The sequence below is a fragment of the Amborella trichopoda genome, chromosome 9, assembly GCF_054954075.1.
Source record: "Amborella trichopoda isolate Santa Cruz 75 chromosome 9, AtrichopodaSantaCruz75HAP2 v2.0, whole genome shotgun sequence".
Taxonomy (NCBI): Eukaryota; Viridiplantae; Streptophyta; class Magnoliopsida; order Amborellales; family Amborellaceae; genus Amborella; species Amborella trichopoda.
The window spans coordinates 50,114,437-50,139,812 of record NC_142344.1 but is presented as its reverse complement, the minus strand read 5'-3'; the positions used below and the strand labels follow the sequence as shown (position 1 = coordinate 50,139,812).

Genomic DNA, 25,376 nt, shown 5'->3' with positions numbered 1-25,376 from the left:
CGTAAATTACAAAAAAGGTTGATCAACATACTTTTCAAATTTTTTCAAAATTACCCCTTGATCAATACAAATTTTACTTTATTTTTTATTTTTTATTTTTTTCATTAGTAGGATAGTGCCCCAAGCTTTAAGTTATTGCCCTACTAATAAAAAAGCTAAAATAAAAAATAAAAATTTGGGTTGACCAAAGGGCAATTTTGAAAAAAATAAAAAAAATATAGATTGACCGACCTTCTTTGTAATTTCCTCACATTTCGCACTTCACCTAAATTTTAAGATTAGTACGTTAATCACTCAAGAAAAAAAACCCTATCTAATGATTAGAAAGTGGATTCTAAAATCTCAATTTGAAAAGATACTCTTAATTAGTCTCTTAGCCAATGTAGAAGAAATACAACTTGCTCTGCCGAACATTTAACAAGGATTGTTATTAGGGAGTGCATAATGAGGCCATTTTTCATTAATACAAATGTCACAATTATTTATAACCATCCCATATGAAATATGAGAGTTTGGATGTGTCACAAAATTCAAAAATATTTCTTTCAAACTTTGAGTTTGATCAATGGAATAAATGCGGGAGCCTAATTTCACATCCAAGATTAACATAGACTGCCTCATTGTATATTTTTCTATCTTTTTTTTGTGAGATTAAAAGAAATGGAGACACAATGGTCCTTATTACTTGTTTTCTTTAACAAATGGCATCGATTCCCGTTCCAAAAGCTTGAGCTCATGGTGGGGACAATCACACAAAATCATGGTGGGAAAATCATTTATCTTGGGAATCACAAATCACAAAATGGTTAAAATCTCAAACAGAGCCAAGCTAGAAATGGATGTCTGTGACATCGCATTTCGACGAAGCATACAAACATGAAAATCAAATTACTGTTTGTGGGAATAAAGAATCACAAAATGGTTGAAGTGGAAATCAAAAGTCACAGAACAGAGCCAAGCTAGTAATGGATGACTGTGACATCGCATTCAACCACAAAGCTCCTGGTGACCGTGTTCGCAGAGTAGGTCTTAGCGAGGAGAAAGCCACGAGCAAGACGAAAGGCTCCACTCCCTCCCACAATGGACATCTCCCTTACATTCTCCATAGTGGGATTCCTCCCAATCATAGTAAGCGTGCTTCCGTTGAACTCTCCGGTCGTGAACAGAAAGTTGAGTCCCATGAAAAGGCTGAATTCAGTCTGAGATGCCGAGGCATAAACTCCCTGCATTCTCCCTATTACCTTAGAAGTTATGGCAGGGCCCTGAGTCAGAGGGTCATCTACTACGTTCAACATACCGAAGAATGTCGAAGAGGTTATGGTGGTGTTAGCCATGGCCACAATCAAAGCCGTCGCATTCTTAGTACCGCTCGCTATGTCGTGGAAGTAGAAGTGGAGATAACTCACCTTCTCTTTCCCTAGGCCTAAGCTCTTCTTCCAGTCCGCACCTGCCTTGCAGGCGACAATGGAGGAAAAGAGAAGCATGAGCAAGACCACCAGCCCTCTCATTTTTCTTTTTCTTCTTCCTGGGTTGGAGCCCAAAACCTCAATGTTGCAGGCACAAGAGAGTTACAGTTGAGCTGTAGACTGAAACTTGTGGTACAAAGGGTGAGTTCAAAGAAGGGTATTTATACGGGCTTTATGGACAAAAATTATGCCAAATGCCATTGGAAGGCTTTGAGGGGCTGCTTGCCAGTTGCTATCTGAGAGGCCCTCGTGCTGTAGAGGTTGTCATTAGTGGGAGCCCCGTCGTATAAGGAGTATTCCCCGTAACTTTCGTGATTTGGACTTCGGTTAACATTTTTCTTTTTTTGGATGAATCATCAGGTCCCTACTTGTTTTATTAAAAAAACAATAATATATTACATGAACAATTCTTGAAACCCTTGGCAAGAGAACATTGTGATAAAATGAACAGCATTACAAAATTTAGGGGAGAGCATGCAAAATTTAACATTTAAGTTTTTAGTAATTTACGTACGGACAGAAAACAAAACTGAAATGGGAAAATTTTGGGCAAAAATTACGTGAAAGGTCAGTCAACCCATATTCTTTTCAATTATTTCCTAAATTGGCCCCAATCCAAAGATAGCATCTTCTGACCGCTTTTTAATTCTTATTTTTTTAGTTTTTTTTCTGGTAGCAGTAGCATAGTGCCCTGTTCAAAAGGCAGTCCGAAGTTGGCATCTTCAGACCACCTTATTTCTTAGCAAACAAATGAGCTAACGCCGTTTGAGGATGCCAACCACGGACAGCCCTAAAAAGTATCAGAGAAGGCAATCCAAGAAAGGGCACCTCATACCGCTTCCGAATGCTAAACAAAGTCATTTCTTTCCTGTGTGAGGATGCCAATCTCGAACCTCTTTGAAGATCACCGCATAAGGTGGTCCGATGATGCTGCATCGGATCGACTACGCAGTGCCCCAAACATTAGGGCAAAGCCCTACTATCGAAAAAACATAAAAAAAAAAAGTTAAAATGTTGTTCGAGGATGGTATCCTCAGACTGAAGGGAAATTTTGAAAAAATAAAAAACTCCAGGTTGATCGACCTTCCGTGTAATTTTAACTCAAATTGACTCATTTTATATTTTAGTATTCTTTTGATATTGATAGATACTTCACTCTAACCTTTTTATTAGAAAATATTTGGTGGTTTTCCAATACCATCGTCAATTAATGCTCGGCCACCCATATAGGGCGAGCATGCTTGGGGGGTGTTTTGGATCCAACTATTTATAGATCATCTTTCTTTTTTTTGCTTTTTTCTTTTTTTGAATGATAAAGTGAATTCATCAAGTACTATCAGAGGTGCACAAGGAAAGAAAGGAAGAGAGAAGAAGTAAGAGAAAAGAAAAAAAAAGCAGGGTTGAAAAAGAGGGAGAGAGAGAACTCACTTCAATAGTGACTATGGCTGAGCTTGTTCAGGTTTAGATACACCAATATTTATCTCCCAATGTTCAACTTCATTGGCAGTAACATGAGTGAAAATGCACAAAATAAGATAAAAAGGACATTGCCCAAAGTGGCCCCTTAGTAATCCGCTTTACCTCAGCTGAAAGAATATCACCAAAGATTCAGAGTCACCTCTTGAACTCCCATCAAAATTCAATCTGTATTTGTTTTGGTATGATGGAATCCAATTAGAATATCTAAGAACTCCATTTATGTTTGGAAAAAGTCAAATTAAGGTGCATCTCAAAATTCATTAGATTGTTTTGATGCTCAAAAATTAATCATCTCGACCTCGAGATATATTGACATGAGAAAATATATATTTCAACTCTTAGAAACAATGCATTTTGTAATGTATTTTCTGGACTGTCAATTTTCAAGTTTTCATAGATTTGCTCGATATAAACTATTTTTGAAGTTTTAAAGTGTTTCTAATTAAAATAAGGGATTGTATACAAAGAGACCATTTACCTTTGGCACAGGGAGACCACAATTATTTATAGACTACAATTATTTATAACCATCCGATGTGAAATTTGATAGCTTGGGTGTGTCATAAAGTTCGAGAAGATTTCTTTTGAAATTTGAGCTTGAACAATGAAATAAACGCAGCCACCCATTTTCATATCCAATGATCAAGATTAATTGGGGTCGCCTTGTATCAAAGGTAAATGGTCTCATTATATACATTTTTTAAAAATTTTAGGCCATCACAAAGTTTTCACAACACCGTTCGACCATTTGAAAATACACCTTACTTTGATTGTTTAGTGCCTCGGCCTTATACAAACAACACCCTTTATGTTTTGAGATCATGTTGACCTATGAAAAAATAATTTGGCGCAAAGAAAAAAAAAAAACAGAAAAAAAAAAAAAGAAGAACAACTCCAAATCGAACTGCCCCCATAAATGATTGTGCTTCGACCATTTGATGGCACAAGTAGATGTAGGGTTTTAAGGACTCCAAATTTTCTATTGTAAAATATTTATATGCTAAACGCGGATAATAGTGGGATTTTCATGTAAAAGAAATCCCCCCGTAAGTTAATAATTTGGGCACAAGATCATGTGATAGGTGGTCTCGAGTGACGACTTTCTCAGCTACCTAATTTACATAATTAGCAAATCAACCCCTAATTTTTATAAATCAGCAAGTCAATTGTTTTATATCTCGCATGCATGTGCATGAGAGAGAGAGTGTGTACTCACAATAGAGAGAGTGAATAACCAAGAGAGAGAAATCTACACACCCATATTATAGGATACCTAAATTTGAGAGAGGGGGAGAGCGAGATCAACCATCTTTTCATATCTTAATAAGAGATTTCCATATCCATCCTTAACTTAATATTGTTTTAATATCTTAATTAGGGAGGCACAAGAGAGAAAGATTTCTAGATCCTCCTTATCTAACATTGTTTCTTCTTAATTGTGTTTAAAACCTCTTAAAGTTAAAAAGGTGTTTTTTTTTTTTTTTTTATCACACATATTTCTAAAAGTTGTGCATGCAAGTCATCCCTATTTTTTCCCTTTTTTTTTTGTTTCAAACTTCCTAAAATGGGTACATATCCCCAATTCAATCCCTATTGTGCTTAACTAATAACAAGAGAGAGAGAAAGTACCAATAATTTAAAATTTGATAAATATGAAAATTTAACGTATTTGATTAATATAAAGAAGCAATAAATTAGGGTGTGGTTTCCATATGGTTGCACCTTAAACAATCCAATTAAGGTGCACCTCCAAATTTTAGTATAACATATAATTTTGGTGTAAATTTTTTTTAGGATTATTTGAAAATCTATTTTCATATCTAATTATAAAATTTTATACTGCAAAAATGGATAAAATCAAGTAGATCTATAAAAGTATGAAAATCTTGAAAATAGACGGTGTAGATAATGTGTTGCAAGATGCGCCTTTTTAGAGACTCAAAATCTTTCGTTTTTTTTTCATATTCATACATCTCGATGTCGAGATGATTAATTAGAGGGTTTTTTGATATTAAAACAACCTTTTCCGATATATTTTGAAGTGCAACTCTATTTCTACATTTTGATGATGCAAATGTATATAAACTTTTTCCATAAAATTATCGTGCCTTATTATATAATGGGTGTGGTTTCTATACGGTTGCAACCTTAAACAATCCAATTAAGGCGCATCTCCAAATTTTATCATAGCTTGTAATTTTGTTGTAAAAAATTCTTAGGATTATCTTAAAATCTATTTTCATATCTAATTAGAAAATTTGAAACTCCAAAAATAGTTAAAATCAAGGAGATCTATAAACTTATGAAAATCTTCAAAAAGGCGGCCTAGATAATGTGTTGTAATGATGCACTATTTCTGAAACTCAAAAACATTTTTTGTTATATCCATACATCTCGAGGTCGAGATGATCTAGTAGGGGGTTTTCAACATTAAAACAACCTTTCTAATAGATATTTGAGGTGCATATGTAATTCTACATTTTAAGGTTGCAACCTTACATAAAAATTTTCTTTATATAATAACTAAATAAGAGAAAATAAAATTCAAGATAGAGAAAGATAGGCATACCATATCAAAGATTGAGTTTCCATTTTTAATGAGCGAGAGAGATTTCCATATCAATTATTATCTCCACATTGTTTCCATATCTTAATTTGAGAGAGAGAGATGACATTCATTTCATATCTTAATGAGAGATTTCCATTAAGAGAGGCACAAGAGAGAGATTTCCATATCCTATCTTAATGAGAGATTTCCATTAAGCGAGGCACAAGAGAGAGATTTCCATATCCTCCTTATCTCAACGTTGTTTCGTCCAATTCTTTTTAAAACCTCCTAAAGTTGGTAACTATTAGATCCTGTAACTTTTTTGTTTTTGTTTATCCATCCCTTTCCTAAAAGTTGTACATGCAAGTCATACCTAAAATTTTTTCCCCTATTTTTTGGTTCAAACCTCTTAAAATGGGTACCTAACCCCAACTCAACCCCTGTTGTGCCCAATAATCACGAGAGAGATAGAAAGTACCTACAATCTAAAATATGAGAAATATGAAAAGTTAACCTTTTTTATTATAATAATATATAAAAGAGCAATAAAATTTATCTTATTATATATATTTATATATATATATATATATATATGAAAAATCTTTCTAGTGCCTATAGGTGAAAATGAACAGTGATTTCGTTTATGCTCATCATCTTCCAAAGTTCATCGCACGGTCACGATTGTATGTTAGTGTTTTAATTTTTATTTTTTATTATAAAATAGAATGATTTGAAATTTGGAGTGTGTATACATCTTAGTGAGATGCATCTAATAAAAATATGAAAAAAATATTTCGTAAAATATAAGTTGACCAAAATACCCCCATAAATTTTCAGAGGTATTTTGGTCAATTTATATCTTACGAATTATTTTTTTTATATTTTTATTAGATTTTTCTATTCTTGATGAACACATGCTCCAAATTTCGGATAATTCTGATTAGTAGAAAAAATGAAAAAATGAAACACTGCCAGACAACTGTGACTGAGTGATGAACTTTGGACGGTGATGAGCATGTACAAAATCACTGTTCATTTGGCCTATAGGCATTATGTAGTGTTTTCCATATATATATATAAAGAAAAAGGCTAGTATAGGTCTACTAGCTCACATCTACATATAAGTCCAACAGCCCAGTTTCAATCTGGGCCGATCTGACGGTCACGACCTCATTTCGTAGTTTAATTTTAATTACTTTTCTACCTATCCAAATCACATAAAATTTTAGGCGTCTATCTTTTTTTATCGAGGCACACCTAATAAGAATATTAAAAAAATAATCTACAATAAATAAATTGATCGAAATACCCATGTAAATTTTCAGAGGTATTTTGATTAATGTATTTCTTGCAAATTATTTTTTTTATATTTTTATTAGATTCACTTATTTTTATTTGTAGAAAAAAATTAAAATTAAAATACGAAACAAGGTCGTGGCGTTAAATCATCCCAGATTGAATTTGGGTCGTTGGGCTCATATGTTGATGTGAGTTAATGGGCCTGCATCAACTTTTTCCACTTCTTAATTAGAGAGACACAAGAGAGAGAGAGATTTTTATGTCCACCTTGATCTCAACATTGTTTTTTCCTATTTTTTTAAGGGTGCAGTTGGCATACGGATGCATCCGTAGCTTTAGAGGTAAGGTGCACCTTCAAATTTTATCATGTCATATAATTTTGATGTAAAATGTCTTAGGATTATCTCAAAATCTAATTTTATATCTAATTATGAAATTTTCAATTTAAAAAATTTTAAAAATCAAGTAGATCTCTAAATATATAAAAATCCTGAAAATGGACGGTGTAGAAACTATGGTGTAAAATACATTATTTCTTAGACTCAAAATCTTTTTATTTTTCATGGTGATATATGTGAATGTCGAGATGATCAATCAAAGGGTTTTTCAACATTAAAACTACCTTTTCCGATGGATTTTTGAGGCGCATCCGTAGTTCTATTGCATCATTATATAAACCTTTTCCTTTTTTTTAAAACCTTCAAAAGTTGCTAATAATTATATCATGCTTTGTTTTTTTAGCGTAGAGGGGAACACTCAATGAAATGAGAGAAAGAACTATAAATAAGTAGGCATAGCGTTTGAATTAATTGGATTGTAGCTTACTCTATGAATAGAACCTAAACTCTCGCTCCAAAATCATCAAGTTAAGAGAAAGAGAGAGAGCGAGAGAGAGAGCACCCCAACCATCTCCACTGGCTGATGAATATATGATTGTGGTTTTGTAAGTATGATGTCGATCTTTTATTCAAAACGTAATGTTCATGTTGATCGTTGGTTATTGTTTTTAGTGTTTGCATCAAGCTTATCTCCTATACAATTATGATTGTTTTCTCAATTTAGAATTGTATGTCTCTATTTTGTTTATTGCTTTTGGTGCTCATATCAGGGTTATCTCACATAATTGAGAATGTTCCAATACTTTGCAATTGTACTGCCATGTCTTTGCACATATTTATTAGTGGATTGATTGAAATCAACATTCACTTTCATTGTGGAATTGTTAATATCTCTCTCTATCTCTTGCGTCTTTGTTAGTGGAATATGGCTGGAGGAGTTGCATTAGGATCTTCATGGTTTGAAGATTTTTAAAAAAAAGGTTCAAGGTGGGGAGAGAGAGAGAGAATTGTATGCAATTCATGATTGTTAATAGAGGAGAGAGAGAGGGATCGATCATCAACAGAGAGATATACCAAGGTTCATGGCATTGAGGGCTTTGGGTCGATCAAGAGTGATGATAGGGACTATATAAAACTAACAGAAATCAACGGAACAATAATTAAAACCGGATATGCACCATATCAAAAATCTCTCTAAATTAAATAATGACCATATATGTCCCTCTATTTTTAATTTTGTTTAATATTTAATTATTAAAAATTAAAGAATAATATATAATATAATATTTATAATATTACTATAACTTATTATAATATAATTAGTAATAATATTATATTATTATTATATGAAAATCTATAAAATGCAAGTTTAGTAATAATAAAATTAAAGACGAAGAAGTCGTTAAAATTGATAACTAGAAAATATAAAAAAGAGCGCACTTTCAATAGCTTGAGTCGACAATCTAGAAAAATAGAGAAATTGGGGAAGATGTCACATATAGAATTAGAGCCAGATGGGTGCAGTGGAGAGGTATATGATTGCTGCATACCAGTGAAGTTGAAAGCCAAATTTTATAAGACAACTATGAGACCAGCTTTGCTTTTTGGGATGGAATGTTGGGCCGTCAAAAAACAATATACCTTTAGAATGAGTGTAGTAGAGATGAAGATTGATGAGTGGAAAGATTAGAATTGGAAATATTCGAAATGAATACATTTAGAAAAAATTTGATGTTGTATCAATAAATGATAAGATGATATAGAATAGACTTAGATGGGTTGGCCATGTGTGGTACGGATTCAATACACCACATGTGAGGACATGCAATTAGTTCAAGTGAAAGGTCCAACAAGGAAAGGGGTAAGCCCAAAAGAAAATGGTTGGAAGTAGCGACAAAAGATATGACAACTTATAACCTCATTGAGGTTATAGCTTTTAATAGAGTGTACCAAGATTCGTGTAATCGACTCTAATTAGTTGAAAAAATCCTTTGACCATGATGATGAATATAATATTTATAATAATAATACAATATTTATTATGTTATATTATATTATAATAATAATATATTAGAATATTATGTTAAATTATATTATATTTTATGTTATATTTTTATATTGCCATTATATAATGGGTGTGGTTTATGTAAGGTTCCACCTTAAACAATCCAATTAAGGCGCGTCCCCAAATTTTATCATAACATGCAATTTTGATGTAAAAAACTCTTAGGATTGTTTGAAAATCTATTTTCATATGTAATTATAAAATTTTAAACTCTAAAAATGATTAAAATCAAATAGATCTATAAACATATGGAAATTTTGAAAATGGACGATTTAGATAATGTGTTGCAAGATGCATTACAACATTCTCTGATAGATTTTTAGGTGCATATGTAATTCTACATTTTAAGGTTGCGACCTTATATAATTTTTTTCCTTATATAATATTCTAGTATTATAACTAATTAATTCTTTAAAAAAAATTTAATTAATATTTTTATCGTGATCTGCCACCTAGATCACGATAATAAAATATTCATATGTTACATATTTATATAAGCATTTGCTTGAATGATCATTTTGTCCTATGTGCAATGCATGTAATCCAACTAGTCCAAAAAATTATTTAATAATTATAATTATGCCAATATTATGAATAATATATTTTATTTTGGCTACTGAAAATCAAATGTGGGGTTTGATATTTCAAATTATGTCTGGGCGGTGTGGACCTCAACATTGTCTTTATTTGGGCTTAACGCCTTTATTTGGGCTTAAGATGTACAAGCCCTCCCCCACACAGTATAGGCTTATCACTGAGAGTTCATTATTTAATAAATTTAATTTTGATAATGAATTATCTGTTATTTGTGTTGTTCCCCAAGTTTATTTCTATTTTCTTTTATTTAAAGTAATTTGTGGGAAATCACATGTTTTTAAAAGAAATTATAAAAAATAGTTGAAAATCTTGAAAAAGGTTAAATAATTTAATTATGTATATATAATGCAAGATATATATCAAACAACTAACGTAATTTCAGATAAGATAGTAATTTCAGATAAGATAGTCTACTCCTGATAAAATTCTCTATCATCTTAATAGGCCCTACATGTTTTCATATTTATGCTTATTCACCCAGTGAGGATTTGTTTAAAAATAAAATAATATATATATATATATATATATATATATATATATATATATATATATATATATATATATATATATATATATATATATATATATATATATATATAGATTAAAACAACCAAATTCCATTTAGACGAGTTTATGCAATTCTAATGACATAAATCCGCTATTGCAACCACAAGGCTAGACCAGACTGGTCCGCTTGTCTAATTGCGGACCACTTAATGGTAATTTGACCGGAGTAAGCTCAAAGCAAAAATTGACTTCAGTAACTCCATTAATATTTGACACTTTCTAACCTATCAAATAGACAAATTTTAACTGGAGATGAAAGAATAAGAGTGAATAAATGGCTTTGAAAGCTTATCCTACACACTCTCAAAATCGAGTTCCTTCATCTTGAAGTACGGTGCTTTAAAGAAAGCTAACTTGAGCAAACAACAGTTGAAACAAAAGGGATAAAAAAAAAAAAAGTTACTAATCATGTTGATGTCAAAATGAGTTTCTAGAAAGTAGACCACCATGAAAGGACCACAATAACAAAATAAATAAATAAATAAATAAGGAATAGCACAGTAGAATTCCGAAACTCATGCGCATTAGGAATCGTTATTGCTCCTTCTCTTTGTTTTATTTAGGAAAGGGGCTGGGTCAACTCATGCGCATTAGGAATCTTTATTGCCCTTTCTCTTTGTTTTATTTAAGAAAGGGGCTAGGTCGTGGTGGTAGCATCTCCACACCAAGTCACCACATCGTGGTATCCTGACACTTTTAATTAATATTATCAAAATGCAACTTCTTAATCTATTGAAAAATTGTTGACACCCCCAATTAATATTTTTAAAATGTAACTCTCTAATCTATTGGAAAAAACGGATAGGGGCCCGTTTTCTCCACTAAATTACGCCAAAAAAAAAGACTCTTTGCTTTATTTATTATCTTAATTATCTATTTTATCTATATCATTCTAAAATCTTTCTCCTTATTTTCCAAGTTCTTCCAAAACTTTCCTTCTGGCTTTTGGAGAGTTTTAGTTGGTGCAGTTGACAAACAATAGGAGGAAGTTGTGAGGCCTACCTTTTATAGTCCCTAATTTGACGGAACCTTGTTTGTTACCGATATTCAAATTCAATTCACATAACGCATTAGTAAAGGTGGAAGAAGGTCTAACCTTTCATTTCTATCAAAAAAAAAAAGAAAAAAGAAAAAGATCAAACCTTTCATGCCTCTCGATTTTCCGCATGTAAACACCCTATCATTTGTCTGGTAAGAGCCGCTTGACTCACTAGAAGTTTTCTAACTTGACCAATATGGATTTTGTGTGTCAATTTTTAATTGAGGTTAAAAATCCGTTAAATGCTGGTCTTAGCCCAGGGGTGACATCCTCTGTATACAACTATCACCGATCCTTGGCTCATTTTGAAGTTAGAAACTCTAATTACACATGTTTTTTACATTCATAAAATACTGAGAAATTAAAAGTGAACCTTGTGTGAATGAACCGAGCTCATTCTCCAACAACCAAAACCAAGTCTTTTTGCGAGAACAACGATCAAAACACTTCCATGCTTTCTCATTCAGTGGCTTTACGTCTCTTTTATGGTCCATCAATTCTTTTTTAAAAGAGGCTAGGTGGTAGTGAGAGAAAAAACAAGGTGCATAGAGAAAGTTGAACCCATTTGTCATTTGTAAAAAGACTGCAATTTAATTATAAAAAATTTTATTTAGTCCTAAAAGGAGTAGCACTATTTCTCTTATGCTCTCAACATTCAACTAGTCACATTCTTTTTGATACATGCGTGGAGCCCCATATAAAGTTTACCAACAATTTTAAACATAATTTAAATGAGGGTGTGGTTTGCATATGGCCAAGGCCCTCAACAATCAAAGTAAAGCGTGTAGAAACGAAAAACAATCCACGAAACAAGAAAGATGAAACAAACACGAAATAAATAGACAACCAATCAAAACGTAAAGATATACGTAGTTCGGCCACATGCCTACATCCACGGGGAAATGAGAGCTTCTTTACTGGCAATAGATAATAATGTTACAATGGCTCTCTTCCTCACAACTCTCTCTGTTTCCGTATTACAAAGAAATCTCCTTTGTTCCTTTACCCTAAAAGAATCTCTATCACAACAATATATATAGTCTCAGGTAGATGGTGCAAATTATCAAAATACCCCATGTACAGATAAAATTCGTATTATCCCATCAAACATCTTGATTTTGATAGTTCATATTTCAATGGTATTGCATACCGCATCATACCCCATTAAAACGGACCCACCACTATATGATTTGTAGGTTTAGAACCAATTTCTATTTGGACACATATGAAAAGAACATTCAGAATAAAAAATCCATAAATCAGTAAATTGATTCTTACCTGAAGATATAGAGAGAAGATCTTCATCATCTCTATCAGATCTATCAGTCACGCTAGTTTCATCAGACGTTTTCCAGATTCTTTCCTCTTTATATCCTTCTCGCTTTTCGTATAGTCTCTCTTCATATGACCTTCCTTTTTGCAGTAATAACAAGTAAATTTGCCCTTCTCCGTGGAATTTGACTGACTTCTGCTTCCAGACCTCTTTTGATTTAATCTGCCCTTTTGATAACTCTCTTTGTGTTTTCAAAGAAATATTCTCCTTGAGACTTAATATTGCTGGTCTTCTTCCTTGTCTCGTTTGACAAAAGAGTAGCAGTGACTTCACCCGTCTCAAGAGTCTCCGTCCCGTACAGTAGAGTCATAACCATGTAATCATATAATCCTAGAAGCAAAGCCAACAGAAGTAGGGCCTTGTCTTCATCCTCGATTTTGATCTCATGGCTTGCTAACTTGCTTATGATCTGGTTGAACTCCTTGAGATGTTCAAGCAGATCCGTGCCTTCTTCGATCTGAAGAGAATACAACTGCTTCTTCAAGAACAACTTGTTTGTCAGAGATTTCGTCGTGTAAATACTCTCGAGTTTTGTTCAGACCTCCGGAGCAGTTTCGAGGTCCACCACATAACGTAAGGCACCATCTGACAGATTCAGACGAATCGCACTTACCGCTTTTTTCTCAATCTCTTGTCACTCTTCATCGTAAATCTTTGCTAATTTCTTCGATTTTCCTAGCAAAGCCTTAGTTAAACCTCGTTGTATCAGAAGATCATTCATCCTTCGTCGCTAAAAAGTGAAGTTGTTCTTTCCATTGAACTTCTCAATGTCATACTTGACACTTGATCCCTTTCCTGTCATCGTAGTAGTAAACGCCAGAAAGCGGAATAACCTGGTTGGCTCTGATACAAATTTGTAGAAATGAAAAGAAATCCACCAAAAAATCAAAATCAACTACTACATACATTTCCAAAAATCTAGAGAAAGGAAAATAAAATCCTTACAAAATAGTTAATCTAAGAGCATTAGCACCCATCATATCTTAATCATCAGCTATTGAGTTGTACTCTCTTTTTTTTTTATACAAATGCTATGAACTTTTATTAAAACAATGCTTCAAGAGCATGATATTACAAAGATTGGATCAAATCGTTAGAAACTAGCAAAATTGGAAGAGAAACACCATGTTTAGCAAGCCTATCAGCTGCATCATTGGCTTTGTGCATGGTGTGGCCAAAGCTTATCCTCAAATTAGGTCAGGCACATAGTTCTTGAATTTTTAACCAAAGAGTAAATAGGGTCCAGGGGATCCTTTGCTCTAAATAGGGACCAGGGGATCCTTTGCTCTTTTCTACACCACTTGATAATATTTAGGGAATCCCCTTCAATTATAATATCACCAATAAAAGCCCAGTCGATGATAATATGAAGGCCTTGAAGGAGAGTAGCCAATTCAGCATGATTGGGTGTTGTAGACCCACAAGGACCCGAATAAGAAAAAAGAACCGATCCAAAATTGCTGCAAAGAAGCCCACCAACACCTGCAAGCCTTGGATTTCCAAATGAGCTGTCATCAAAATTAAATTTGAGGCAAGCTATTAGAGGTACAATCAAAGTTCTAAAGGGACGATTAGAGTGAGAAGAGGAATGAGCCCGAAATTTCATATTGATAAAAATATCAGTCCGAAGAGCACCCCATCCTTCAAGAGTGGAAGAAAACCAATTCCAAAGAGATTGTAAAATGAGATCTTTTGTGCTTTCAATACTCTGAGACATCTCATCAAAGGTTCCCCTAACCAAATCTGCCATAAGATTGCACTTCTGAAAATTTTCCAAATCACAACTCCTTTTTTTGGTAATCCAATGGCAGAAAGATGGTTAATAATGTTGATGAGATTCGAAGGTATCATGAAGAAAAAACCCAATAGAGAGAAGGCCCAGTGCCATAAGCTAAAGACAAAAGGACACTGAAGAAAAAGATGAGAGTAAGATTCTTCATCATTTTTGCACATCAAGCACATGTTTGGAAGAATTTTACCTATCTTTTGCAAATTGTTTATTGTTAAACATTTCCTTTGACATGCAATCCATAGGAAGGCTTGGATTTTAACTGGAACTGACCCTTTCCAAATAAAACCTAAAGAGGTATCAACAATACATACCAGATCCATAAAAAGGAGTCTATACACTGATTTGACATAAAAAAGTCTGTCGGTTTCTGATTCCCATATGACCAAGTCTTCTGCATTAGAAGTGATGTAAACTTGTTCAAGTAGTTGGAGGAGATTATGAAGCTGCGAAATAACCATGTCCGGTAGTCTATTGTAACGGCATCCGATGTTCCAGACCATACAATCTGTTGTTACACAAAACAATATTTCTGCAGCTATAAATATCCATTCAAATCTGTGAGGTGAATTTGCCTCCTCTACCTTTTTAAATCGAGTGGGTGAGATTATCGAAATCATATTTAGCAATTAGCACATCCTTCCAGAGATGACAGGAGTCTTGAAAGATTCTCCACCACCATTTGGATAGAAGCACCCAGTTTACAAGTTTAAGCTTTCTGATACCCAAACCCCCTAGCATTGACGGCATACATACCTTGTCCCAGTTCACCAGATGAAACTTACGACAATTATCCTCCATATTTCCCCAAATGAAGTTTTGCATATGTTTTTCAATAACCTTGATTACTTCACTAGTTATTTGTAGGATTGACATCAAGTAAATAGGAAGATATGCATAGGCGGACTTAATCAAAGTGATATGCCCACCAAAAGATAAAGTCTTGGTCTTCCATAGGTCAAATTTAACTTGATAACTATGAATAAGAGGGTCTCAGGCAGCAAGAGTGCACTTACGATTAGAGATAGAAACCCCTAAATATTTAAGGGGAAACTTCTCAACTCTGCCACCCAAAATTGAAGCAACATAATCCAAAAGGTTGTTAGAGCAAGAGATGCCCACAATTGAAATCTTATGGAAATTTACCTCTTAAGCCATTTAACTCTTGGTCTCTGTTTCCAATAAATCTCCTCCATCCTAAAGAGATCATGTAGTTTATTAAGCAAAAAATTTTTATTAACAATCATCACATCAGAAAAAACTTGGTTTTTCTGAAACGAATTTTCAATCACCTCTAAAGTGGAATCAATCTTGCCTTTAAATTAATACTGATTTGCTTTTTTTCAAGAGATGATTTTGTGCTTTATGCAGATTAGCTTCTTTTGAAGACGGATGCCAAAACTGCCCAAAACATAACAACTACCCCTAGTATGATTGATGATATCCACAACTTAAGGCTCATCCAGCGAGTGAATATCAAAACGCAAAGGTCTTGGCCGAGATAAGACCTCCTCAGTATGAAGACAGATAGAGAGGTGATCAGATGAAAGTTTGGTAAAAGCATTAACCTTGATTAAGAGGAATACTATTTCCCAAGCCTCTGAGACCAGAAACCAATCAATCTCAAAAAAAATCATATGAGAAGAACTGTTATTGGAACAAGTAAAGTGAGTACCAGTAGTAGGAAGATCTAATAAATCATTCTCCATAATGAAGTCATTAAATAGATGCATATGAGAATTAAAACGGGAAAAGTGGAAATTTCATCTGGGTGGAGAATAAAGTTAAATCCCGTCCAATGCAAACTGGAAGACCCGATGAGGAAATAAAAGATTTCAAATCATCCAAAAAAACACCTTTAAGGATAGCAACATTAGGCCCATGCACATTAATAAGCACCCAACGGAAAGACCTGACAGGACCTTCAAAAGTAATTTGCCAAAAACCTATCAGATTTAAAAACATCCAAACAGAGCAATGTTGCTGGGTCCCAAAGAACCCACAGACCTCGAGAAAATCCAATGGCATCTACACCCTCAAAGCACATAGAACCATTACCCCACAGAGTCTTGACATCCAAAATAGAGGGCGAAGCACACTTAGTTTCTTGCATAATAAAAGCAAAAGGTTCAAATTTAGAAATCAAGAAATTGACCTCTTTCTTGCGTCGATAAGCACAGAGACCACGCACATTCCAACTGATAATCTTTATTGGCAAGATGAAGGTTCACCGGGTCCCTCGAAGCCACCATCTTCATATGGACGAAAAGAGCTGAACGAGCAAGTGAGGCAGCTGCAACTAGAAGAGGATTGGTTCCTTGAAGTCACAGGGCCTGTCTTCAAAACTACTCCATCTGAAGGCGGAGCTGAAGAGTCCCGAGAGCCACGAGCAGTTAGTCTAGCCGATGAGAGCACAGCTTTAGAGTCCCCGTTAAATTGGGTTTCAGTAGCACCTTAGAGGCAGGTGAGGAGACCTCCAGGTCATCCGTCAGACCAAAATAATGATGCACAAGGAGCTTTGCTAGGTCTGTCTGAGTCTCATCCTTTAATTTTTTAGACATTTTTTGGACCACCTTAACCGTTGCATCCATGACTGCAAGTGCCACTTCCGGAGGATCAACAAAAGTACCACCCATGCTCTTGAACATACGATTGAAAATTACATGGCTGGGGTTGCTTGGTAGAGTATTTGAATGATGCTCTAACACATGAATAAGCTTGGAATCAACCGTAGCACATTGCTGAATTTCAGGGGCCGAGCCTGAAGAGATATAGAACGACGAATCTGAAGCTTCTACAAGGTGTTCCACAACTATCTCCGTTGAGATAGTTTCATCAGCCAGCGGCTCACCAATAGTTTCCACTAAAAGTGGTCGTACGTTCGGTTCAACCTTAGCAAGAGGAACCGCAACAAACTCAGGGTTATTCGCCACAATTATGGTTCAAGAAGCCACATCACAAATGGTATTGGTGTAGACTACCTCATCTTCAAATAAATCAATGATATCAACAACCACAACCAGCCAAAAGGCTGCAGGTGACGGTGTCAAATCTGGGACCTTAGAACACCACGTAGAAAAACGGAAAAGAAGAATCCTCCGATTGAACATTGTGAAGAGAAAAAGAGGAGTAGAAAGAGGATGACCAAGGGAGAAAAGGGGGCAAATGAAGAGATGCAGGTCCCAAGATTGAAAGGGCTTGAAAGGGGTAAGGAGTCTAGTGGGGGAGGCTTACGTCACTACGAGAGAAGAAGGGTGAGAAGAGGATGAAGAGACAGAGGTGGTGGAAATAGATGTGAGAGAAGGGGCAAGATGGACGGTGTAGCAGAATTGAGAAAATGTATGGGATGGGTAGGGACTGGCAAGAGACTAGCGAGAGAGGAGGTGCAAGATGGGGGGTGGAGAGGAGAGGTGTGGGATGGGTAGGGTGAGGTGGAGACAAAACAAAGGGAGGAAGCTGAGTTGAAAACAGGGGGATAAGAGCTCGAAAGATGGACTTTGGACGAAGAGGCAGGCCCGTTACGAGGTGGCCCAAAATGAGGAAGCTTAGGTGCAGCAACCTAAAAGGCAGGCAAGGAGGGGTCAAAACAGAATCAGAGAGAAGAGGCTTTTTTCCTTTATTTTCCAAAAAAGCTGACGGTTTCAACGAATGAAAGCTCAAAAAATCCTTTGCAAAAAAAGGGCCAGTAGGCTTCCAAATTTTAACCTTTTTTGGAGGAGGAGGAAGAAGATCCAAGCGATTCAATCTCAGATCTATTGCTACATGGCCTAACCAATCTGGGGTTCAATCGAGGAGGACCCTGTTTCGCCAATGGAGGTCGAGCCTTAGCATGTCCAAGAATGGCTCCAGGAGGTTGAACAGGGGGTCTAGCTTTAAGCTTTCTAAAAACCTCAATCCAAGAGTGGTCTTCCTTACCAGTAGAAACTTCGATAGGAGCTAGAGCCAGAGGGTTGGCAGTCTTCAAATCTTCACCTTCAATGGTGATATCAATGGTAAAATGGTCTAAACCACTAAAAAGGTTGGAGTCAGGGCCTTGGCACATCTAAGAATATTGACTCTAAAAAAAGAAAGATCAAGAACCACCATTCATTCCCTGTCAACGTCAACAAAAAATCCCATTAAATTTGCTAGACATTGGAAGACTCCCATATTCCTAGCATGGAGTGGGATACCTTCGAATCGAACCCAACAAGGGGAGAATGAAGTGAGAATAGCGTGATCCCACAGTTTCCAGGAATCCACCGATAAGAGTTTATTCCGAACACGCTAGGTATTGCGGAGAAGGAAAACTTTATGAACATCATCAGTAGAGGAAACAGAGAAAATGATCATGTTACTCCTGAACCATAGGGGAGTAAGGTAGATTCCAGGCTCTCTTAGCCCAATCACGAAGACCCCATATATCATTAGAGGGCGGGGAAAAGAACCAATAACAAGAAGAGAAGAGGCTTTAAGAGATTCAAAAAGAAAAGAGGGAGCAATAAAAAGGCTTAGGGGATGAAGATCCATCTAGAGTACAGTCTACATTACATGCTCCTTAAACCTCTCTCTATCCTCCCTCTATTTCTCTCTCCTTCCCCACCGTGAAGCCCCGCAAAATTTATTTAATACTCCATCTCTCTCACTCTCTTAACCCCCAAAATTTGTATCTCCTCTCATTCCCTCTCACCCAACCCACTCTCTATAAAAATCAATAAAAATAAGAGCTTTTTAATAAGAAAACTTACAGTGTCAAACATTGGAATGGAGATCCTTCCCACTTTTCAGCGTCTGACCTCTATCCATTTCCTTCTGAAATACTGATGTTTCCTTATCAAACCTTCCTCCTCCCAATATTGACTGGATTATAATAATTCCTTCACTTCCCTATGGCTCTCTTCCCCTGTTTCTATTTTCTCTTTCTCTCTCTATTTCTCTCTCTAGGAATCTGACCTTGAATATGCTAACTTGCTGTTTGTAGGCAGGAATCACCATAAAAAATTGCAAGGAAAGAAAACCCGAAGATGAAGTTTTTGGAGAGAGAGAGAGAGAGAGAGAGCAGGGACTTCCGCTAAAGAGCACGCTCTAGAGTTGTTGCTAGAGCGAGACAACCCACTTTCTCTCTCATCCTCTGTCTCTTAAAACCCACTTTTATATTCTTCTCTCCAACTATTGGAAAAGGCCACTATTGAAAGCTCTACCTTATTCCAGGACATTGGCCCCCGTTTCCTGCACCCTTCATGTGCCAAGCAGCAATCCCCTGTCTCACCCTTCATGTGCCAAGAAGCAATCCCCTTTCTCTCTCTAACTGACCTACCTCAATTGGCAAGCAACAAGTGTTCTCAAAAAATGCAATACCTGATTTTATCTGTGCCCGTCTTCATCCCATACCCACAGAAGTGGCGCCTATGACTATAGACAATCGAGATCTACGATTTTTCTATCCTGACTCCTCACATAAGCGTGACCCTAGTGAAACCACGTTCTTCTTAGAGGAGGAGCTAAAAGTTGGAATGAACAGAGTTCTTTACTTCCCTAAATACGACTTTGTGAATGCCGCACCTTTCCTTGCTCGTGCGATCGCAAAAGCCATACCCTTCTCATCAGCCGAATGAGAGAGATGATCATATATAAGGCCTCAAAAGGCCAAGTGGGAGAATATTGACTATGTGGCCTTTCAAGGCCTTAAAGCCAATAGTCTTACTCTCAGTGGGAGTTAGAGAGAGACTGAATCTGGGTGTTTGGTGCACTGGGGCCCAGATTCATATACCCCGAGTATTTGAGGCATTGAGAGTATATGTTTTGAGAGTGTGAACTCTCAAGGAGGTGTGAAGGTCACCTCCCATTCAGGACTATATTGATTAGAATGCCTCATAGTTTATGTGATACGCTAGGGCTTGGAGAATCCAATAGAGAATAGTAGAACCTGAGTATTCACCCTATATGGAATGGTTGCCTCAAGCGACATGAGCCCGTATCGTGACACGAGACTGTTCCATAGCATATGCACCGACAGTCGTATGGGGAAGCCACTCTTCTATAGTATTATTCGACTTAAAAAAGTTAGTGCACATGTGCTTTGAGAAGATCCTTGTATTTGAGAAGGAACATGTCCCACAGGGGTGTACCAGTAATCCATTGCACCCCCGATGACGAGAAGCTCTGGCTCGACGACTTTGATATGACCAATTATGTGTCTCTGCCATAGACTGTGGATCATAGGTCCATTGGGTCAGCTTGAGATACCGGTAGAACGTCATTGGGGTTAGCCGAATGGAAGACTTCGACTAGTGTTATAAGTCTAGAGATCTCATTTATCTTTGACCCAAATTAATCTAATATTGACGATAAAATACTTTATATTGATGATAAATTGTATAATAATTTTAAGAAATCGTTTAAAGAACTTTTTAGATTTTTGAAGAATTTTTCAGATTTTTTAAACAATAAAAAATGTGATTTTCAAATTTGTTTGACATAAATACCAAACAAAGACATTCTATGGGGATGCCACGTGGATCCCAAGTGGCCATAGGGATGCCATGTGGCACACCCACCTCCCCACTAGTGAATGACATCATGTTGATGTCATATCCATGTGGGGACCTATTTGTCATTAATTCTTTTGTTGGTATTATGTTATAACATGTTATATTGTTATTTAAAGGGTTATATATTGTTATGACTTAAGTTTGATTTAAGTCACATGCTTCTTTTTTTTCTAATATGTGCCATTTTCGGCAAGTGTGAAGTCATGAAATTTTGAGAATTCATTTAATTCATATTATTATGCACATATGATTTTGTAGCATGTGAGTATATCTTATGTGGCACCACCTTACACATATGAAACTTTATCGTTGTTAAAATCCTATTGGTGGTGTCATAAGATATTTTATTCACATGTGTGGATGTCCCATATTATCTTTACGTTCATGTCCTTGTATTTTATTGACTCTCACAAATTATTCAAAAACCATGGACATAACTGTAAACATGAATTTAGACTTAATAAGAAATAAAACATAGAGCTAAGGGCTTCAAGGTAAAATGACTATAAACTTAGGTTTTAATGAGTGAAAGCTGTCAAAAGTTCATCAATTGATCTTGGTGATAAGATATGGATAGTGGCCTCGATAAAAGCCTCTCATGTGTCATTGATCTAAAGCATCAAGGATCAAGATCAAATTTATCTTTATGATCTAAGTATAAAAGTAACTTATGGGATCAATTATAACCCTAACTATTGCTTCATTAAGATATTGATTTTTCTTCTCAGATTTTTAATTCCTACCTCATTTTCATTATCAAAGCTTATTGTAATTCTTTATTTACAGTAGCTTTCTTCATTTTTTGTCATGAAAACTTGATATTTGAAGAGTCTCAAAGCAATTGTGTAGTCCATACACATAGTATGTGTAGACTAGCTTGCTTACTCCATGATCTTGAATAGTTTCAACTTGATTTCTTGATCTTATTTTTCTGAAATTTTTACTGAAAATATACAACTGATGAGATGTTTATTTCATCATATTTGAGCATAAGAAATAGTCCATTGAGTTCCCTTTTTAATGTTGAAAAGTATGGTGTAGTTGCACCCTAACTTCCTTATTTTGTGTAGTATCTCTCTCAAACTTTGAAGGGTTATTTTGATCCATGTCTCTCTCATGATTTGATCCCCATTAAGTGAAATTAATATGATTATTTGCTTCTCATTGGATTGATCTTCTTGAGTTATTATTATCACCCGTGCCTTAGACAATGAGACAAAATTAAGTCTTCAAAAGGCCATTTCGTGGCCCGGGCACAAAGGGTTCGAACCATGGTTTTGCCGTGTATGTTTTCATGTTAATTTGATGTATTTATAGTTATTAAATGGATTCATGATTGATTAAATTGAGTATGTTGTGTGAATATTGAGATTATTTTTAATCTTACGGTATGAGCTTTAATGTTAAGCATTATTGCTTATGCGAATTGAAATCTTATTGAATTATTATGATCAAGTGTATGATGTGTATGAGATATCATGATATATGATGAGCATGATGAATGAAGATGAAATTATCATACAATTTTGATATAAGGAGGAATTGCCAGTGCAAGTCATGCAATATGTTGTAGAGATGTATAATGTGAATATTTGAATATTGTATTCTGTTTAATTGAATTTTTGAGTAAGGGATTTAAAAGGGACCTATTAGGATTGAGTTTTATTATTTAAATATGTATAATCCATGTTTGTAGTCTGGAATATATATATTATGGTTTTGTATTGAGATATTCATGCATTTAAACCGTTGATTTTTTATACAATGGAAATTTTTTAAAAGATTGCATTTCTAGCCCATTGGTCTTATACCACCACCAAGTGGTATCAGAGCAGAGCTCTAATATTGTCCCTTAGTCCTCTTTTATTGTGTATAATTTAATTTTTAAATTGCATAAACACTTGATCATGATTGCCATGATATATATGCATTGAATTTGGGAATTGATAGTGTCATTGGCATGAGAACTGTGAATGAACATTTTTTAGACCTATTGTATATTTGTGAGAGAATGGTAGGGCATTCAATACTTTATATAAGAGAATAATATTTGGTAGTTTTTTGTGTTATTGAGTGTATTTTCATATGGAAAAAGTCTCATGATCATATTGTGTAGATTTTGGATGTATATTTTGGAAGTTATTGACTTTTTATTAAAGTGTGTCAGATCTAATAAAGACATTTCCAGAAAATTTATACATTTTCCAATGGGGGTTTTGATCAATCAAAACTTATAGGAATGAGTTAGGACAACTTTGTACTTTTGAGGAATCGAGTCTAGTTTAAATGTATATTTGGGCTCATAGGAAAATTCCCCATATTTGGAAAATTATGGTAGTTTTACTTGAGGGGTATTATACTGTAGTTTATACTACATAAAGCAGAAATTGACCATATGAGAACATGTTATTTGAGCCACTTCGGACCATTATTCAATGCTACTTTCTAAATAAAAGTTGTCTCATTTTTAATTTCTTTTATCTTAGAATAAGTCATATGATTAAATGATGTGTAAATTTAAAGTTGTGTTCATTGAATTGGACCATGCTCATTTTGAAATACCAGAAAAACATTATTTCTTATAACCAATGTGTGAGAAGGGCATTGATACTTTATATTTTTGTAATCTCACTATGAAGTATAAGTTGTTGAAAGTCCTTATGAGTTCTTAAGGTGTTTTAGACCAATTGGAGAGTTATATAAGCCCCACCGAATCGTGAGTGTTAAGTTTTAATACCCGATACCCCAGTCTTGGTCTAGATTCGGACTAGTCCCGGATAGTGTGCGATGAAGTTGATTCTAAAGACACATAGATGGATGAGATGACCATAGTTACAAAAGAGAGAAATAAAGAGTGAAACCAAATCACAGATCGAAGACAAAGGAATTGGCACATTATGACTTGGTCACTTTAAAACCATAAAGTACGACTTCTTTCTACTTATGAGCATGATTTTAATATATTGAGAATTCATTTCTTAGAGTACAACCATTTTAGTTTTATGATATCATGTAAGCAATTATTGATAGAATATCTTGGTGTATTATTTGGGTTGAATAATTGGAAGGTTTGGACTCGTCACATAAGTTATAAACTTGAATTAGGTGGATACTTACATATTGAGATTTTGAATGTTTATGTCCACTCTTATATAAGCTTAGACATATGGAATATGCTTAAGTAATTTGATTCTAGATCTATGATCTATGATTTAGCGTACCGATCCTATGGATATGGCTAATTTAAGATATATGGCATGTATAAGGATTGCACTTGTGATTGCTTGAGAATTATGAGATATGAAAAATGTTATTATTTGTGAGTTGCTTTATGATTTGAGAACCCATGAGATGTATCATGAATATGACATTGACTAATCCTTATGGTGCCTCAAGCTACATGCTTCATTATTTTGAACTTTCCTAAATGATGAGATAATGTGATGTATTATATTATCATATTGTGAGTACTTAGTGATGCATAATCCTGCCATAAGTCTTATGTGAATAAATGCATGTGGTATTATGTTATGAATGTCATATGAGGATTATTACATGGCACGTTAGGTTCAATGGTCATGAAAAAAGATTTTCATGTATGAGATAACATTTTCCTTTATAGTAGCAGGCTTTTCACTATTTTGAAAATTGAGATCAATTGAATCAAAATGTATCTTAAGTATGGATTATAATAATTAAAAAAATGTGATGAAAGAGATTTTATATTACACACTTGTTTTTCTGAACGAAGATTTCTATATTTAAAATGTTTTAGCACAAGAGGATGTTAGAAACCATAAAAGGGATTCTACCCTATTTGTGTATTGCTACTTTATATTATCTTTCTATTAAAGAGTTATGACTATGATAAACTTCATGCTTCTTCCATTTTGGAAGATGACCCTTAAAGATATTCTTTTAACATTATGGTATAACCATATAACCATTTGTTATAATATTTTGGAGTATCTCATAGTCATCAATCTTTGAATAAAGTCCTTTTTGAAACCTTTGAATTACTTAAAAGTAAACTACTTTCTAATATATAAATTCAAGTTATTTTGAAATGCAACTTTGTTGGCTTCAGTGGGAACATCTTTAGTAAGTCTAGATAGTAAAACCATACCATCCTAAAAGAGAGAACGTTAGTATTGATTTTAGAAACACTTATATCTCAAATTAATTTCACTTATGAGAAAATTGGAAGAGTCATTGAATTATAATGATTTGTAAATAAAAGCCGAAGGAGTGTTTGACCTCTTATTTGAAAATTAATCATTTTATGATCCTATGGGCCATTTTCTTCTGCTGCATTATAAGTATTAT

General features: G+C 34.7%; 1 protein-coding gene across 1 annotated transcript; it reads right to left on the bottom strand.

Moving 5' to 3' along the window:
• Positions 1-672: 672 nt before the first annotated feature.
• On the bottom strand, positions 673-1,757 carry LOC18441669 (dirigent protein 22). Its single transcript, XM_006851895.4, has one exon. It carries the CDS (start codon positions 1,506-1,508, stop codon positions 960-962), a length of 549 nt encoding a protein of 182 aa, XP_006851957.3. The 5' UTR covers positions 1,509-1,757; the 3' UTR covers positions 673-959.
• Between the last annotated feature and the right edge of the window lie 23,619 nt (positions 1,758-25,376).